Below are 20,757 nucleotides of genomic sequence, written 5' to 3' on the forward strand. Positions count from 1 at the left end.
AAGCGCTGTGACCTTTTAACTGGACGCCAATTAACTACCCCTTTTGACATTCCCTGCCAGAGAATTATAGCTCCTAGCAATGTAATGAGGGGCCTCGACTCCTACCCGAACACTCTCACCCTGCTTGGAGCCCCGAGAGCCAACCTTTTCTTTCTCCGCATTGCAAGTGCGAACCGTCGTTAGTAGCCACAAATTTTAGAGGATAAATTGGAAGTTTTCTGATGCCATAGAAACAAGGATTTTGAGCGACTTTTCTTAGGTGTATAATGTAAATGATATTATTTAGGTTCAAAAGAGCAGAGATGTTATCATGAGCAGACTTAATGTTCAGGCTGTTAGTTTGTGCCTCATGCACTGAGAATGTTAATGTCTGTAAATGCTCTATATTCACCATATTGTGGTGCTCGTAGGATTTAGAGAGATAAATTATTCCCCTTGTTTCTTATTCTGTATATTCATGTTCAGGTATATAGTCATGTACAAATCCCACCATTGATCATAACAAGGTTACAGATATATAGAAAATCTGGGTAACAGTCACCCTGCTATAGTTCCAGGGGTACCCAGGGCACAAATAATCACTCATCCCAAATCTTCCCCTAACTGGCCTTCAGACTGGGCCCCCTTAGCTCATAACAAGGTTACAGATATATAGAAACATTGGGGTAACAGTCACCCTGCTATAGTTCCAGGGGTACCCAGGGCACAAATAAGCACTCATCCCAAATCTCCCCCTAACTATAGTAAAAGAACTATGCTGAGATAGAATGTGAGTGTGCTGTTTTACTTCACTATTAATAATATCAGTATAAATAAATGAACAGTGGACATAGGCTCTGAGAATTACAATAACACACACTATAATCCACAGGGATCTTGCAGCCAGGAACTGCCTCGTAGGGGAAAACCACTTGGTGAAAGTAGCCGATTTTGGACTAAGCCGGCTGATGACTGGAGACACATACACTGCCCACGCTGGTGCCAAGTTCCCTATCAAGTGGACCGCTCCGGAGAGCCTGGCTTATAATAAGTTCTCAATTAAGTCTGACGTGTGGGGTAAGGGAATAAATAGTCTTGTCGTCTTATCTGTTCTTATGCTATTAGTTTTTCTAACCCCATTTCATCTCTTATATACATTTAAATATATATATATTTATAATAACACATTGATCCTTCCGTGGGTTTGTGAGACAGCACCTGAGTCTTGAGTCTATTACTGGGATCTCTGCCATAAAGCAAGACAGAGATGTTGTATTCTTATGAGAAAAGAAGTAGAAATAATCGCATGGTGCTAGGAAACCTGTCCCGTTAAAATTGATGGGTATGAAACGCAGGACCTTTGATATAAGTTATGTATACATATATATTGTATTTTTGCTATAGTGGAGCACAGCTTAATAATGACAGAGGGTGACGAACTCAGTGGTAGGAGATTCATCAGTAAGACATTTAGCCGCGACTACAGGTGTGAACTGCTCCATAAAAAATAATGAGATCTAATTTTCTGTCAGGTGGTTTCAGTCTGAGGTGTTTATAAGGCCTAATGCAGCCATCAGGGAGTCTCAAGGGTCTGTAAATTAAACAAATTAAACGTGGCTATGAGGCTGACAGAGCATATTGCACATTTGACACTTACCATGATTTTTCCTAATCTTCTTCTGTGTGCCTTTATTTTATTTGCACCTTTATTTTATATTAAGTTCCTGTATATTATATATATTTAATGGTTAGGGCTCTGTGTTTCCCCTGCTGGCTAATGTTGTTATGCAGGGACTATAATCAGCACCAAGATGCTGTCATCAAGTTTTGTGCTAACAGTTAGCCAGTTGTCTGTTTACTGTAAATGGATTGATGTGCATTTATCTTCATACTCAGGACCAATGTAAAATAAGCATGTTTGCACGTAGCCTGTACCGAGAGATACCATAAAACTATGGCAGGATAGGTATTCCCCTGTACTAAGCACAATTCAGCAGGAGCGGCCCATAAGTTTGCTCATAGACTGTACAGAGAGATACCATAAAACTATGGCAGCATAGGTATTCCCCTGTAGTAAATACAATTCAGCAGGAACAGCCCCTAAGTTTGCTCATAGTCTGTATAGAGAGATCCAAAAAACTATGGCATCATAGGTATTCCCCTGTACTAAGTATAATTCAGCATTAACAGCCTCCTAAGTTTGCTCAGAGACTGTACTTTTATTTGGTTGCAGTCTGTCTTTCTATTTAGGCTCACTACTATTCATCTTCCGTTCTGGTTTCCTAATGACTAACTAAAACATTTCCTCTCGTCCAGCTTTTGGTGTCCTGCTCTGGGAAATTGCTACCTACGGCATGTCCCCATATCCTGGCATTGATCTTTCCCAAGTATACGAGCTGCTGGAGAAGGATTACCGCATGGAACGTCCTGAAGGCTGCCCGGAGAAAGTCTACGAACTCATGAGAGCATGTACGGCACGCTGCCTGTTCTTCTTTGCTTTCTATTACTGTAGAGCCATGTTCAGGGCCTGGAATCCCTAAAGGCTAGCATTTGTCTCTGTGAGAAGAGAAATCAGTCATGTTGGCTTTCTGAAAGTCATTCCAGTATTGACCTTGCTTATCAGTCTCTTGCTCACTCCCCATTACTTATTCCCTCCTTTTACCATTCTTATCCCTTATTCTCCCTTTAACCCAACCATATTCTGGCTGATAACATAAACTAACCTAAGCTGTGGCATCTCTTTACTGACCTATGGTGACTTGGCAGATATTTATCTGCCCAGTCCTCAAAGTGACCACTATACCTAGTAAACTGATATTGATCAGGATCAGCGGGATGCCACACGCACTGAAAATATTACAAATGTTTGTGTGTCCAGTCTACCCCTATCAGAACCCATCTCTTACTCCCAGTTTCCTACTTCCATTCCTTCTCTTTTCATGGCCACTCACCCCCTCATTCTCCTCTCCGTCTGCTAATTCCCTCTTCTCCTCTTTACTCCCACTCTACTCCTATCAGACCTATCAGTACTCTCAGTTTGTTATGCAATTCCCACCCCTTATTCAAGCCTTTTACAACTTAATCCTACTCTCAGTCTGCGTAGTCCTCCTTTTTACTCCCGTCTACTACTTCTGCTTAATTGACTTATATTATTCTTGGCAATTCACCTCCTATCTACTCCCAGTCTACTTCTATCAGACCCCTCCTCGTACTCCCTGTTTGGTACTCCTCTCCTCTTACTCCAGGCCATTCACGCCCCAATATTGCTCTCAGATGCGTGCTCCATCTTCTTCTTTTACTCCTAATCTACTTCTATAAGAACCCAGTTTACTCTTGTAAGACCTGTTTTTCTTATTCACAGTTACTAGCTTGCTGTATACTATTTACAGTCTACTCTATACACCACCTCATCTTCTTCATAACCTTAACCTGCTTCATTCATTTCACCCTTTTTGCTTCAATGAACCTCAACCACTTCCCGGTTTTGTTTTCATCCCAATGCCTCTACTTCCTGTTTGTTACATTTATTGTTATTTCTACTCTGTTTCCATTTACTCCCCTAATTTTATTGCTCTGCTTTACCCCTGGCCTTGTATTGCCAGTCTGCTTTATTTTTGCTCTTGCTCAGGTCCATTCACTTTCATCTTTTTTATCCCTCTATTTAATTCCTATCCTCTTCCCTCATTAACCTGCTCTTCGACCTTCTCTACTTCAATCATTCTGCTTTATTTACTGTCAGTCTGTGACACATTTCATTGTTTTCCATTGTCTGCTTTGCTCTTATTTTATTAGCAGCCTTCCCACTGGCCATATTAGCAGATTCTTTCTTACATGCCTATGCCTTATCAGTGTGCCAAGACGGGGCATCTACAGGTGAAACATTATTTTTGGAGTTAGGATCAAAGATTGACTTGGAAGATGAAATCTGGGGTTTCCCTATATGCCCAAAATAAATGACTGAGAGCAGAGCAGAGCATTGAGATGTGGAGCCCTGCTCTGTAATGGCTCTATGATAAACTGAGGCTGCTCATTAGATGTGCTTTATGGATAATGGGGAAGGTATTGTGGTGACCTCGAATCATATATTTAGGTTGAGAAAGAACTGTCAGAGAATAATTGTTTTATATATTTCTCCTATAAATGGAGATATAGAAGTATTCTTTCTTATTCTTTCTTTCCAAAGTGACGTTTGTTATCTTTGTTGCTTGCTAGGCTGGCAGTGGAATCCATTGGACAGGCCATCCTTTGCTGAAATTCATCAAGCTTTTGAAACCATGTTCCAAGAGTCGAGCATATCTGACGGTAAGGCTCAAATTATACAACAATACTCTCCTTGCATCAGGAAGCCGATATTCATGTTATCTAAAGCCTCTCCAAGGCAAAGTAAAAAATATTGTATTTTAAAAGCAGAATAAATTTGTATTATACAAATAGTATATTATTATACTTATATAAGATCCCTTATCCAGAAACCAATTATCCAGGAAGCTCTGCACTAGAGAAAGGCCATCTCCCAAAGACTCCATTTTAATCAAATAATTTAACATTTTTTTAAATGGATTTTCTTTTTCTCTGTAATAATAAAACAGCATCTTGTGCTTGATCCCAACTAAGCAGCATAAATCCATATAGGTGGCAAAACAATCTTACTGGGTTAATTTAATGTTTAAATGATTTTTAGTAGACTTACAATATGGAGATCCAAATTACAGAAAGATCCCTTATCTGGAAAGGGTTTTTAGTAGACTTACAATATGGAAATCCAAATTACAGAAAGTTCCCTTATCTGGAAATTATATTTAGTAGATTTACAATATGGAGATCCAAATTACAGAAAGATCTCTGGAAAACCCTCAGTCCCCAGCTTTCTGAATAACTGGTTCCTTGCCTAAATATATGAAGTATATGGGTCAAATTATGTCTCTTTAAATACTTGAAGGAAAAAGACAAATCTCTCTCTCTGCCCTCTACTTGTGTCCTATTTTTATTGTGCCCCACATTTACATGGTTATTAATAACAATGCAAAAATGTTGCAATTTGTAACATCATCTTCCTATATAAAGTCCCAGAGGGAGAAGTGTTGCCACACAGGCTTAATAGAGCTGAAATGATGGAGATAGTGGCGACGCAGGCTATTCACATATGTTTCATCTGATTGATCCCTCTATTTGTGGCCATGTTGTTTGCCTGTAATTGACCTGAAAGGGCCACTTATATGGGCCAATAAGCTGCTGAGAGTCTGAGTCGGAAGCTTTAATCGGCCCGGTAAGACCAGCTTTCCTGTTAATATTGATTTTTTACATCCCAACCAAAGTCTGTGATCCTACCAATCACATACTAAACTAAAAGTACATTTTAAGAAAACCCTAGTTAAACTGTTTAAAGGGATACTGTCATCGGAAAACGTGTTTTTTTCAAAATGCATCAGTTAATAGTGCTGCTCCAGCAGAATTCTGCACTGAAATCCATTTCTCAAAAGAGCAAACAGATTTTTTTATATTCAATTTTGAAATCTGACATGGGGCTAGACATTTTGTCAATTTCCCAGCTGCCCCTGGTCATGTGACTTGTGCCTGCACTTTAGGAGAGAAATGCTTTCTGGCAGGCTGCTGTTTTTCCTTCTCAATGTAACTGAATGTGTCTCAGTGAGACATGGGTTTTTACTATTGAGTGTTGTTCTTAGATCTATCAGGCAGCTGTTATCTTGTGTTAGGGAGCTGCTATCTGGTTACCTTCCATTGTTCTTTTGTTTGGCTGCTGGGGGGGAAAAGGGAGGGGGTGATATCACTCCAACTTGCAGTACAGTAGTAAAGAGTGATTGAAGTTTATCAGAGCACAAGTCACATGACTTGGGGCAGCTGAGAAATTGACAATATGTCTAGCCCCATGTCAGATTTCAAAATTGAATATAAAAAAATCTGTTTGCTCTTTTGAGAAATGGATTTCAGTGCAGAATTCTGCTGGAGCAGCACTATTAACTGATAATTTTTTTCCCATGACAGTATCCCTTTAATTATGGGATAAGGAATCTGCTTACTCCTGACTCACAGGTTACCACCTTGTCATTACAGGGTTTATGTGAAGGTACAGACTCCCGGGTTTAATTATTGTTTGTAATTATCTCACATGCATTGGAGCAATTGCCCTGTCTGTCCATGTTTAACAGTGTCTGTCACTCTCTTTGAACTGCAGAGGTGGAGAAGGAACTGGGAAAGAAGGGCTTAAAAGTGACAGTGAGCAACCTCCTCCAAGCCCCAGAGCTGCCAACAAAAACAAGGACAACCAGGAGAGTGCCTGAGAGCAAGGACGAGAACGCTGATACTGCCAGCGTTAGAGCTGCCGGCGAGCTTGGTATGATATGTGTCCTGCATGTCCTTTCTGTTGATTGAAATTTAATTTTAAAGTTTTTTTCCTGTCTGTGCTCAGTGCTTTTTGTCTGTTTGGCAATGTGTCATAAGAAACTGCCCGTTCAACTAAATCCATAGCCTAGAATTTGAGTTTATTATACATAAAGTATACATTTAAGTATAACAGTACACCATGAGGACTATTTTTTTATGCTTTGTATACCATTATACAGTACTGGCTAAGGGAATCAGTATCACACACAGAGCCAGTGTAGCGTAGGCAGCGTATAGCACACACAAGCAACATAGGGCAGGGAGATTATGGCACACGCAGGTAGGGTAGAGCAGGGCAGACAGAGTATGGCACACAGGCAGTGTAGAGTAGGGCAGGAGACAGGGAAACCTATCAGGACTATGTAAGTAAACAGTCAGGACTACTCTAAGATCAACAGTATTTACTGTACTATGTACACAATGCTGGCACCACTTCTACAGTCTTTTTGAGTTGTGAACAATGTGGTTTATTAGTCTGAGGTGGGAGCAATACAGGGTCTTGCAAGTATGAACAACACATGGCCTTGCAGGTGTGAACACATCAATCAGACTTCAATGGGGGCAGTATGGCAGAGCCCATGCAATTGTGTATTGATTTAAGACAGAAAATAAAGTCTGGTATCTCTGAGCATACAATCCCCATGTTAATGTTGATTTATTTCCTATTTTATTAGATGCATTTGAGCCTGAATCAGCCGTTTCACCCCTTCTGCCTCGGAAGGAGAGAGGAGCAGGCGATGGGCGTCTTCCTGATGATGACCGTCTGCTACCTAAGGACAAGAAAACCAACCTCTTTTTTAGCACCCTGATCAAAAGGAAAAAGAAGACTGCGCCTACTCCTCCCCAGCGCAGCAGCTCTTTCCGAGATATGGAAGGGCATTCTGAAAGAAGATGTAAAGAAGGGGAGGGCAAGGAGGCCAGCAATGGGGGAGAGCTGCTAGATGCATTTAAATTTTCAACCAATGGCACAGCTCTCAGTAATGGTTCCATCCAAGGAAGCACTGGATTTCTGTCATCGCAGTGGAAGAAATCAAGTACAATGACCGGACGTCAAGCTTGTCCCAGTGAGGAGGCAATATGCAGCACAAGCAAGCGCTTTTTAAGATCGTGCTCTGCTTCCTGCATGCCTCATGGTGCTAAGGACACAGAATGGAAATCGGTAACCCTGCCCAGGGAAATTACATCATCACGGTGCTTGCTGGACACGCCTGTTTCCAACAGTCTCAAGAAAACAGAGAAACCAGCACTGCCTCGTAAGAGAGGGAACGAGAGCAAACCTGAAGGTACACAAGGGACAGTCACTCCTCCTCCTCGCCTGCCCAAAAAGTGTGAAGATCCCACAGATGAGGTGTTTAAGGATTCTGACCCCAGCCCAAACTCCAGTCCATCTAGCCTGACACCCAAATTGCTGCGCAGGAAACAAGCCGGGCCTGCTAGTGCACCCTTACAGAAAGAGGAGGCAAGTAACATCAGGCTTGGCTCTGTCACCTCTGACACTGGACCCTCTACCAAACAGACCTCATTTGCTGGGAAATCCGAAGCAGAACTTCGACTCAGGAGACCCAAAACATCTGAACCTGCCTCCAAGGACAAAGTGAAAGTATTAAAAGTGAAACCGTCTCCGCCTCTGCCACTTTCCTCCATTGGTTCCTCATCATCTGCCTCGGCCAACCTGGGGAAAGTTTCAAAACCACCCTCTCAAAGTCCCAGCCACGATATCAGTCCCAGCGAGCCAAAGCACAAGCCAACAAGTCAGACGGATGAGCTTTCCAAAACGCACCCTGCTGTGCCAGACAGTTCCAAGAAGCCTGTCCTCCTATCCAGCTCCAAGCCCCAGGTCACAGGGAAGCTTTCTGGAGGCATGGCTGCTGGTGGTGACCAGTCACAACAACCGGCTCCATCTTCATCTTCCTCCACTGCATTTGTTCCCCTTATCTCCACCCGAGTCTCCTTACGCAAGACTCGCCAGCCGCCCGAAAAACACAGCAGCCCTGTCACCAAGGAGACTGTATTGGCAAGTACAGAATGCCTAAAGGCTGCCATCACTCGTAATTCAGAGCAAATGGCTAGTCATAGTTCAGTGCTGGAGGCTGCCAAGAACCTGCATGCGTTCTGCACCAGCTATGTAGACTCAATTCAACAAATGAGGAATAAGTTTGCTTTCCGGGAAGCCATCAGCAAACTTGAGAACAGCCTGCGGGACCTACAAATTTGCCCCACCCCTGCTGCAGCAGGGGGTGGAGCTGCCACATCTCAGGACTTCAGCAAGCTGCTCACCTCTGTGAAAGAGATCAGCGATGTGGTGCAGAGGTAGCATGACGTGGCCTCCAGGTGGTGAATATGTATGGTGGGCATCAGGGCATGTTGGGAAGGGCTCAGGCCGTGCTGAGATCAGGGTGTTGACAAGGCCGACCATGGGTGCTTTATAACTGTTCGAGGCTTTATGAATGTGCCAGGCACTGGGGTTTGACAACATGCATTCAAGCTCGCCATGTGCTCTGGGGTTAAATCTAAGTGGCCAGACTTGCACATCAACCTCACTTTTTTCCCTCTCATTTTTGTGAGACTGATGTTCTTCTCTCTGACACAGACTTTTATGGTCTACAGGTTTTTTGTTTGTTTTTTCCAAACCCTTAAATGGCAAAAATGCTGTACAGTGAAGTGCGATGAGGGTTTTCTCATGCGAAGGTAATGCTAATAAAGCAGCACGGAGGGTTTCTAAAGCAGTATTTTAAGCACAAAAACCTTACCTCTGTCCACCACTGTTGCTTCCCACTGCCTCACATCAGTCATCTCACACATGCCACCCCCTGCAGTTATTAAGTTCCAACGCCCCATAAAAGCCCAGTGCTGCAGTTTTACCTAGAGAGCGGTGCAGCGAAATAGGCTGATGGCATACATTCAACCTAAAGATGGTCTAGCGACCTCAATAGCACAGCCGAACATTCCAGCAGATTCCATACGGATCAGCATTCCACTACATGTACCGACTCATCCCCGCTGCTGGGTAAGTGAAAGCACAGGTTTTTCAGCAGCAATAAAAAACATTACACTAAAAAATGTCAAATACCTGAGGACTTGATCTTTATGTTTAACGATTTTAAGTGCAATTACCGTTTTTTTTTTTTTCTTTTTAACCAAATAAGAAGCCAGAATGGAATCCCGGGGATATGGATGCCTATGTCTATTGCCCTCAACTTGAATATAGGAGAAGATAAAGATATATTCAGTATGGAGCTGCTTTCGTTGCCACCTGGCGATTCTATCACTTGATTGTGCCTCAGTCCCCTTTGCACCCTGTACCCCCCCTTTTCCAAAAGGCTCCTATGAAAATGTGTATTATATTGTATTATGCTAATATCACCTGTGTATGTTTTCCCCCATGTTTTAGACGTTTACAGTTATTTTGCCATATTTCTGTATAAAATTCCAGCTCGCTCACGAGGATATATGATTTTTTTTGTTATTGTAAAGAATAAATTTACACACATACAGCTGCCTTTAACACTTTCCTCTCTAACTGGATTCACTCTGGCACCAAAGAGGTTAAATCACCATCAACACTCATACCTTTTTATAACTAGTGCCTTGTCCATAAAGCCTTTTTCCTACACAGTGATAGATTTGATCAGCACTTTAGGGTAAAAATCATATCACTATCACTGACAAATACATTAATCAATCTCACTCCTTGCACTTTCCAGGTTGCATCTTACAAAATAAGCCTGGGGTTTCCAGCCTAGGTAAACACTGCCCCTGACTCCTGCCATTCAAGAAACCGTGTAAAGTGATATCATTTTATATATAGGACCTACCTAGAAATCTGATGCCATGGTGGACCAATATATGTCTTGCGTTCCTTCTTTTATTGGCCAGCTGTTACTTTTTTTTTTTTTAATTTACTAGGGGCAAGGTGATCATGAAGCACAGGGTATAGAGGTCAAGACCATTGCATATTTCATATGGATGAACAAACACTGAATTGATTTAGCCAAATCTGAACCCTAATTTCCATATACAGTAGAACCTCAATTTTCCATCCCCTGATTTTAAGTTTTCCCTCATTTTACATTGTTGTTTTGTGCTCCCACCTATATATTAGGCATAATACATTTCCCTGATTTTACATATCCCTGGATTTTACACAATTTCTTTCTGGTCCCCTAAAAAAGTAAAATGGGGGTTCTTCTGTATTTTAATTTGAAAATGGCATATCCAAACCCTAAAAAGAGTCTCAATCTGAATAGTACAAAAAAAGTACTGGGATTTGGCTGAATTCAGAACCCAGCCCTAGTGAGCCCTGTCACCCGGGGTCTGTCGGTGGCAGGTGTGTGCATAGCCAATGAGGGTGGTATTGGAAGGAGAGCAAGGGGTAGTCAGTGGCAGCAGGGACCTGGAGGTCAGGTCTTCCACTAGCCCCAAGGGTCTCCAATCTGTTGATGTTTGTAAGGCCTGCCGCCATATGCAATGCCACTTACTGGCAACACTGACCAGTTAAAGAAGGCTGCTGTTGGATATTCTTTACTTGAGATCATCCTTTGGCACATATTTAAATATTGCTGTAGCCTCCTAGCTGTAGGAAGCCATTTTTGTCCACATGCGCCTTTATCTAGATCCCACAAAGCATGTATGAAATGTTCTGCGTGTAATCCAGTAACTTGTTAATGTGCCTTTAAGCCACACATGCCTAGTTTGTTGGACAGGGGTGATTTGTGCTTGCAGAACAACCTTAGGGTTGTAGCAGGGAATCACCAGGAGAACCCTATATCCAATGCCAGTGTGGTGGCACTGTATTTTAACCTCTTACATGCCAGAGTCAATTCATTGCTAAAGGAAGCCATAAGACACTGCAGTCTCGTTGTTGGACGAGTGTGTGATCAGCTAAACACAGCACTGAGTAAATAAATATGTGAAATTGTTACCTGTCCCTGCAATTAAAAAGGGGCCACAAGGTACTTTTTTTTTCTTTTCGTTTTTATATTCTGCACCAACGTTTTGTCCGAAAACCGCCACTTTCGATTCACTTTCTGTAAATAAGCGTTAATTTCCTGTCATGCCTGTGGGGCAATTTTACAAGTTTTGTCAAAATACAAACCATTTCAGTACCGTTGTCTTCTGTGTCTTTGTCTTCAGCCTTGGTGAGAACTGGGATTTGAAATGTACCCCCTATTGTAAATGATAAGGATATTTGAAAGAAATGTGTGAGGATTCACGTGAATACATAAAGGTAGCGCAATCTGGCATCAAATCATATTGTGTCACTGATGCCCCTTTTGTGGTTCTAATTTATTTGTACTATACGTTTATAATGTTTCTTTTTAGCAGCTATGAAAGCCTTTCCCTCTAACTGACAAATGACCTGTGTGCCCTTGGTAAGTAGACAAGTGCATGTATACAGGTATATGGGAAAGTGATATGTACTTACATTAAGCAAGTAGTGATACAAGTGCCACTTGTTCCCAGGACCAGACCACAAAGTACAGTGCATTGCAGTCTTCTATTCATTCCATCACAGTTTTATGTGTAACAATGGCTGTTGATTGATTTGAATTGCCTGGCACGTCTGGGGTGCTACGGGGGACACGACACAATCGACGCTGAACTTAGAAACTCAAGTCGACGGGTAGCAACGGCGGAGGGGGAAAGCGCTGCCATTAAATGCAAAATTGAATTTCTGAGGACCATCTTCAGGGAGAATGGCAGGAACATACATTGCATTTTGCTTTTACTAGGTACAGTAAGTGCTTTTAAAGGGGAAATATATTAACATTAAAGGAAACAGAAACACCAAAAAATGAAAGTGTTTTAAAGGAATGACAATATAATGTAGCAGCGCCAGGCCAAGCTGATCAGGCGCACCACCGGCCACCGCTCCCCACCTTACATGCCCCCGAAAGCAGTGTTCGCATGCATACGCAGAGAGCTGGAGGAACGGAGGCAGGAGAGAGCTCTGGAGGGGAGGGAGGGAGGCAGGAGAGCGCACCAGAGGGGAGGAGAGAGCTCAGAAGGGGATAGCAACGCAGGTGAGAGCAGCGAACATGGACTAGGGGTAGGCAGAAGATGGGTACCTGCCCAGCGTCCCTGTTTCATTGCGCACTAGGCAGGTGTCTCTGCTTACCCCTACTTCCAGCCTTTTAATATAGTGTTGCCCTGCACTGGTAAAACTGGTGTGTTTGTTTTTGAATTACTACTACAGTTTATATAAACAAGCTGCTGTGTAGCCATGAGGGCAGCCATTCAAAGCTGACAAACAAGAAAAGGCACAGGATACACAGTAGATTACAGATAAGTAAGCTGTGAAGAATTCCATTATATGCTACAGAGGTTATATGTTATCTGTTGTGTATCCTGTGCCTTTTTCAACTCTGAATGGCTGGCCCCATGGCTAAGCAGCAGCTTGTTTATTTAAACTTTAGTAGTACTTATCTGTTATCTACTGTGTATCCTGTGCTTAAATGGTTGCCCCCATGACTACACAGCAGCTTGTTTATGTAAACTATAGTACAGGCGTCCCCAACCTTTTTTACCTGTGAGCAACATTCAGATGTAAAAGGAAATGGCATACCTCCTAACTGTCCCTTTCTCGGAGGGACAGTCCCTCTTTTGACAGCTCAACCCGCAGTCCCTCATTTGTACTGGAAATTCCCTCTTTTCTCTGCACTGAACAGCCAGAAAAAGAAACAAAGTTTCTCACTTAATTGGCTTTTAGCAGAGAGGCCAGAACAGCTAACAGGTGCAAATAAGATACTTTGTAACAATTTTGAGACACAAAACACAGTTTAGATAAGGAGAAATATTTTCAAACTTTCATAACCTGCCAAATTTTGTAAAACAAACATGGTAATTAGGGGGTGTGGCCACATAAAGGGGTGTGGTCAAAAAAATTGCTGCGCTACATGCAGAAATTGTTTTTTTTCCCAACTTTCCAAAATGTTGGGAGGTCTGAAATGGGGTGCAACACAAGCATGAATAATGTTCCTGGCTGTGTCCATAAGGGCTGTGATTGGTCATTTGGTGCCCCTATATAGACTGGCATCCTACAGGAGGCCCATTTTGGTAGTACACCTGGTTTTTATACAACCAAAACTTGCCTACAAGCCAGGAATTAAAGAATAAGCACCTGCTTTGAGGCCACGGGGAGCAACATCCAAGGGGTCGGAGAGCAATATGTTGCTCACGAGCCATTGGTTGGGGACCACTGCTATAGTAGTACTTATCTGTTATCTACTGTGTATCCAGCGCTTGAATGGCTGCCCCAAGTACACAGCAGCTTGTTTACACTAACTGTAGTAGAGTTTCAGAAGCAACCACACCAGCTGTACTAATGCGAAGCAACAGTACGTTATATTTTGATCACTTTTAAACATTATTTTTTGGTGCTACTGTTCCTTTTAACCAGGGGCCATTTAATGATCTTATGCAGCTTACTATGTAGCAAATTTCTGCCATGCTGGGAGTTGGAGTTCTGCAATAGCTAGACTGAGGTTGTCTGTTTGAGACGTGGCCGTCTTCTAATTGAAGTTATTATGGTTTTTGCAGGGCAGCTGCCGCGTGATGACCATGGTTTACAGCATAGCAACAACACCGGATCTTGGAGGTTCCCCTTTGAGCATCAGTCTCTTGATATTTCGTGACAAGCAACAAATTTACCCGTGTCCGTATTGGCACCTCTATTAATCAAAGCAGTGATTCAGATGAGCAATGTCACCGTCCATTGACTTATTGATATTCCTGTAATCCCTCGTACCTTCCATAGCTGCTCTACTTCCAAATCCGACACCTGATATTTGTAATATCAATATAGGGAGAATCCTAAATACCCCCAGAAAAGGGAACATTTATTTGTTGTCTGATACATTCCTAAACCTGCACACTCCCACCCACCCCTACGCTACAGATCAGACAACTTTATCCTGCGCATTTCTATTGATCCGGCCGCCCCTGACTTTGCCTGGGAGGTGTGAGGGTACTTGAAATGAGGGGTTGACACTGAGCGCATTGTCTCTCAGCTTAATCACCCTGTAAGATCTATACTTTCCCAAGATGTACAGATAAAGCCAAGCAATCTCCCGTATTATATGTGGTGGGGGGAGCTGAGGATGTGAGCAAAAAGCCAGAGAAGATAGACACTTGGTATAATTGCCTTAACCCTTTTCTTTCAGGGCCGACGTGCAAGGTCAGCCCCTTGTCATTTCTGATCACTTGCACTGAGTTTGCAGAAGTCTTTTGGAGATCATTCATATTCTCAATGGCAATGGATGTGAGTCGTTCAGTGTATTATTATTAGTAATAATAATAACCTACTCAGTGCTGAGACTGCAATGAGACCCTGCATTGGAACTTGTGACTGCTGAGAATGGTAAAGATGCTTTGCATTGAATAGCTTTAATGCTGTGAGTTCTGAGGGAGCTCCTAACTGCTAAAGTATTAGTGAGACTCCCTTTTGAGTGTGCTGGTGAGGTACTCATTCCTGAGTGCTGATAAAATTTCATACTGGATCACCTCCCTACAGTGAGTGCTGCTGAGACTATATATTGGAATGTCTAACTGCTAAAAGTGCCGAAGAGAATCTATATTGGATCTTCTTAAAGCCAAGAGTGTCAGTGAGACTCTACATTTGATCTTTTCACTGCTGAGATTGCTGGTTAGACTTTGTATTAGCTTTCCTCCTGCCTCTTGTTCTAAATGGCAACATCTATCAATGCAAAACCAGAGCTACAACCAGGATACCCCAAGTGCCCTGTGTCAATAAGCGCAGCGTAGATGCCAAAGAAAATGGTCACACCCATCATGCCGAATGCCAGAAATTATGCCAACTGGAAATTGTCCAAAACACATTGAGGAGCAATAGTTGAGGTGCATCTGGGGGCACCAACTCGCCTCTGGCGGCAGTGCTCGGCAAAGGGTGGTAAAATTCCGTTCTTGGTAAATTTAAGAGCCAATTCAGATCTTTAAATCAGGATTTTTATTATACTAGTTCAGAGAGAGCACCGTGGTGCTTTCTACAGTTGCAATGCAGCCCTCCTCCATCCTCCTCTGACACTTAAAAAGTAAGCCAGGAGTGGGTGGCACTAGGTGCCGAAATGACCCTGGGTGCATCAGCCACATTTGCAGCAATTCCGAGGAGAGTGCCAGAGAGACTTTAAATGGTTGTCCCCTTGACTGAGTTCTTCAAAGCTATTATTTTCATGTTCTTCGCAGAACCCGGAGAAATATATATTTCATCGTTTTTATCTCTTGTCAAACATTACAGCTTGTTATAGTATTGCCTGGAGTTGCGGCGCCCTTGGCTATGGACCGTACCTGCTACCTGATGTCTTCAACCAAGCATATTCCAGTTTGATATTTACTGAAAATGCCAATGTCTTGGGCACATGTAGGCTAATAAGCCTTGAATGGCAGTCTATAGAACTGTAACCTAATGCAAATCATACAGAGTGACAAGTACCATTTTTGTATCTGTATACCCAGTGCAGGTCCGGACTGAGAATTAAAATAGGCCCTGGCATTTCAGGTACACAGAGGCCCAATCGGCCCACAAAGAGGCCCAAACAGCCCCCACCAGCCCACTAAATACTGACTTTCTATGGGACCTTATAGCAGCCCCTCTGGTATTTGCCAGAACCCACAGATTGCCAGTCCGGGCCTGACCCAGTGGTGTAAACGTAGCGCCGGGCCCCCTGCAAACCTTCGTAAGTGCCCAGAATGCATCAGACTAGCCACTCTGCTCTTATCACCCTTTCCCATCCCTTCACCTCCCCTTTGCTGCCCTTTGAGCCTGGTCACTGGTAATTTGCAGCGAAGGCTAATTTTAGGGGCTAGATAGTGGCTATAGAGGAAGCAGACCCCTCTGTCTAGACCCTCCTTTTCCTCCCAACCATGGTTTGCCTTCCTATAGTTACACCACTGTAAGTACAAAACTATTTTGCTCCCTTGAATGTCTCAGTAACACTTAAGTTAGGGCATGGCTATGGTGGCAAGAAAGGGGACACCTACAGACCTCACACCCACCCATGAATGTATACATTAATCCCTAAATCCATAGGCATCATGGCGGCACAGTGATCAGCTGCCTGGGTTTGTATATTCTCCCTGTGTCTGTGTGGGTTTCCTCCGGGTGCTCTGGTATCCTCCCACACTCCGAATACAAAGAAATGCTACGGGCAATGGCACATTACAGTAAAAAGGATGGGAGAAGTCTTTAGATATTGCATTTATGCTGTTGTCTATTGGACTGCTCTATCCTTCCTAATGTAAAACATCTACAAAATCATCAATGCATCTAAAGATTTCCACATTTTTCAGACTGTCCCCAGCACATTTACTTTCCGCCATGCTTCTCTTTTACCCGAAGTTTCGGCTCGGTGAGTCTGACTTCCTAAACCGCCAGGCATCAATAAGAATCATGTTAGAGATAATGTTATGTTTTTATGCGGTTGTAATTTTCTTTCGGAAAGAATTTCCATATTCAGCGTTTTGTCGTTTATGTGAGGTTCCTGAGGCAACCATTTGTTTTTGCACATTTATCTCCCTTAAATAATATATCAGCCTGTTGGGACGCCGTGTTTGTAAAATGTTGGCCAGATGGGGGGAAAAGCAGGATATACTGTATATGTTTTGCACTTGCCAGTGGGGAATGTCACATTTAACAGTCAGAAAATACTCAGTCTGTTGGGTTAGTCTGGCTGCAACAGTCACTCTAGGGCCCCTTAATAAAGAAAGGGCCACAGTGTTCCAGGGTGATTGCAACTCTTAAAATGAAGGCTCCTTTATCCTGAAAATTGTTTGGGTTTTCCCCTTAACTCCCCCTATAAAAAGGGAAATGTGTTTAAATGGATATATTGAGCTCTGTATAAACAACCTGCTAAAAGCTACAGTCTGTGTTAGACTTAGAAATAAGGAGCAGTTCATTATGACAAATTGCATTGCCATTACTCTTAATTCCCCACCCCTCACTTTCCCCTATAAACAGGGTAATTGGTTTAAATGGAGATATTGAGCTCTGTATAAACAAACCCCTAAAAGCCAAAGCCTTTGAAATAAGGAGCAGAGTTTTATTGCAGACAACATTGCCATTGTTAGGAAGGAACTGGCAACACACTGAGCTCTAAACATAGTGACTAATACAAATGACGTGTCGGGTACCAACCTATATTATAATGTTTATACTCTGCAGGACTTCCCTCAATTACACTGACACTTTTCCTTCTTGTCTGTTCTAATTTGTAGAGCTTTATATTAAGAGACAGAAAAGCAAGCTCCTCCACGTTTCCACAAGGCAGGTAATTATTTTATCAACCCGACTCGTATTGCTCAGTTTACTTTCTGATGCCGCGGCCAATGCATTCGATCCAGCTCCTGGATATTCAGAGGTGTGAGAACTAGACATGAGAGAGGCCGATACAAGTCAAACTGAATATAGGAATTCTTTCAGGAACATTCTGTTGCACCTGATTTTTTTTCTCTCTCTCTCTCTGCTACTTTTTGTGTTACAGATGCATTAGCTGTTCACTGGTGCGTTTAATAAGCAGTTAGGTTTAACCTTTGTGTGCTGGCACTGCAACGTAATCTTATTTATCTGGCTCAAAAGCGAGATTGCTTTACCTTGAAGTTACATTTAAATGTGGAGAGACAAATATATATGGATATATATGATAGATACAGCTGGTTCATTAAAAGATACAGGGAGAATGAGAGATACAGACAGAAACAGGTAGATTACAGAGGTATATAAACAGATGATTGGTCATTAAAAATAGACTGATAGATGGGAGATCCATGCAGATAGATACCGGCAAAATAAATATAAGTAAGGGGTAGATAACGACATGGATCGATTTCGGTAGATTGTTGATATATAAACATAGACTGATACAGATGAATGGTAGATTGAATATAGGATAGATAAATAAATATAGATAGATGGACAGATAATAGATACGATGGATTTATAAACATACCTAGATAGATAGATAGATAGATAGACAGGTAAAATAAATATAGGTAAGGGGTAGATAACGACATGGATCGGTTTCGGTAGATTTATAGATATATAAACATAGACTGATACAGATAGATGATAGCTTGAACATAGGATAGATAAATAGATATAAATAGATGGACGGATAATAGATAAGATGGATTGATAGACAGACCAAGATCTATAGATAGACCTAGGTCGATAGATGCATTATTTGTTAGAGATAGACACCTTAGTTTAGAAAGCAGTTGTTTGTGGGGCACGCTATCAAAATCGTAGATAACATCTACTGCCCCCCCCCCCCCCCCACTGTCCAGCATCTATCTTACCTCATCACAAGAATTAATCAAATTTGTATGACATGACCTGGCCTTCATAAAGTCATGCTGATGAAAATTTAGAATGTGATCCCTTAACAAGCCTTCAAATAATTTGCCCACCACAGATGTCAAACTTACTGGCCTTTAATTGCCAGGCTGAGATCGTAATTCCTTTTTAAATATTGGAATGGATGGATACTTATAGATGGTAGATCAATACAGATCATAAAAGTAGAATGAATGTAAGTAAGCTATAGACAGATAAAGGAAGACCATGGATCATTACAGGTAGATCATTGATAGATACAGTACAGGTATAGTTTGAGATATATATATATAAGACTTTGTGGTTATTGGGGGGATACTGATAGATAAGCACTTTCAATATATGTCTATATGAATTTCTAGTTACACCACTGATCAAAGCTAATTGCTGGTTGGTTGATAGGGGCAATATACCACCTATCGCTGAAATCAGCTCTACTATTGCCTATTGCCACAGAGAAAAGAGATGGATAATACAGATAATCACATTAAAGGTGAATGTATTTCATGATCAATGGCCTTGAGCCTTTGTTGTGCTAGGAAGAATTTTCTGCATTCTTGGAAGCCATATCTGTTCGGCCATTTGTCTTACAGCCGAGACTGAGAGAGGTGCTGACAGTTCCCCTTAATCTGATGTCACGCGGGGAGATTAGTTACACGGAGCCTGCTAGAAATAGGTTTGATTGTTTCCTATGGGAGTATAATCGCTCGCTCTGCAAACGAGCGACAATGAATTTCTATCTGGCGGAGCAGCCACTAATCTCTAATGTAATCGGCCTATGCTTACCAGCTTTGGGTTCATCAAGGCAATTGGCTGCCCCCAGCTCTTGCCCCAGATCAGGGCATGGGTACAGCCATTTCATAAAGTTTAACCTCCCATGACTCCATAGTATATAATGCCCCAAATACACTGACTATACACATCTAGAGATCTGTCCTTGCACATATGGACCCTGTGCATGTGCAGAACTCTAGTTCCCAGTTTAACTGGTCCTGTTTCAAGCATCAGAAACATTGTTAATATGCAGTTTATAGGAAATTTAAGTGCCTATAAACTCGTGATTGGGCCTGCAGCTTTGAAAATTGTATTTAGCACAAAAGACAGGCATGAGGACCCATAGGAGCCCATTATGCATCAAGCTGCATTGTGACTTCCCCTTTAATTGAGGAAAAGGAGCAGCACAACACACAGCTGCCGAGCTTCGGGTAATGCATGGGCCAGGGTGAGTTAGCTATTCCCCAAGCACTTAGACTGTATTCACAGGGGAAGCCAACTCCATCATTATTGTACTTATCAATTCAAACAGAAATTTACTTATCAAGCACCTAGAATTAGCAGTCACTTAAGTTCCCCTTGCCACAATGTACTGGAAGTGCTTGAGAGTGATGTGGGGGGAAAGTGTATGCGATAATGTAGGAACAATTCATATGGTAATCACACCAATAGGCTCCTGCTGTACGTACACTGTGCAACGGGAGAAGAGAATTCTCTGTCTGTTCACCGGCACTTTTTATAACTCCCAACACCCTTTCATCCAACAATCTTGTAGTTCAGTAACAGTTTTAGAGTCTCTGCAGTCACACTCTACAGTAAGGAAGGCTCTTACATTAGTAATTCATTTTTAGTGGATTTTAAATCTATTTAGGATGCACTAGATAACTTACCCTTTATAGTTGCCTTGCAATCTGGACCCCCAGTTAAACCTCACTCTTTAGGAGGCTCTGCTCTAGGACAGTGGGCATGGCTTCCCTTCGGACAGGGATGACTGGCTGTATGCTCTCATAGATACCCCTTAAAGCCCAGTTAGGGTGAGATTTCGGGTGTGTGCTATTTACAGTATATGTTTTACTATATTTGATATGAAGTAAGGGGAGTTGGACACCAGCAAATAATAAATCTCTTTCTATTTCAGTTATTACAATGTGGAACCACCTTATCTACTGCTTTCAGCCTCCCTAGGGGAGCCCCATGTTTTGGAAAGCTCGGCTCTAGGGCAGCAGTTTACAAACTGTGGGTCTGCACCCCCTCCT

General features: G+C 42.3%; 1 protein-coding gene across 5 annotated transcripts in view; it reads left to right on the forward strand.

The window, feature by feature from the left end:
- The window catches only part of abl1.S (ABL proto-oncogene 1, non-receptor tyrosine kinase S homeolog), a 94,490-nt gene extending 83,004 nt beyond the window's left edge, over positions 1-11,486 (forward strand). For 4 of the 5 annotated variants that reach the window (XM_018232702.2, XM_018232703.2, XM_018232700.2 and 1 more), the window contains exons 7-11: positions 872-1,056; positions 2,296-2,448; positions 4,192-4,281; positions 6,173-6,331; positions 7,056-11,486. In XM_018232702.2, the coding sequence (XP_018088191.1) occupies positions 872-1,056; positions 2,296-2,448; positions 4,192-4,281; positions 6,173-6,331; positions 7,056-8,695 (2,227 nt within the window). In that variant the 3' untranslated portion in view covers positions 8,696-11,486. The remainder of the gene's footprint in view (positions 1-871; positions 1,057-2,295; positions 2,449-4,191; positions 4,282-6,172; positions 6,332-7,055) is intronic. The other variant, XR_001932904.2, reaches the window with a different exon arrangement.
- Positions 11,487-20,757: the final 9,271 nt, after the last annotated feature.

The sequence above is a fragment of the Xenopus laevis genome, chromosome 8S (assembly GCF_017654675.1).
Source record: "Xenopus laevis strain J_2021 chromosome 8S, Xenopus_laevis_v10.1, whole genome shotgun sequence".
In the NCBI taxonomy this organism is placed as follows: domain Eukaryota; kingdom Metazoa; phylum Chordata; class Amphibia; order Anura; family Pipidae; genus Xenopus; species Xenopus laevis.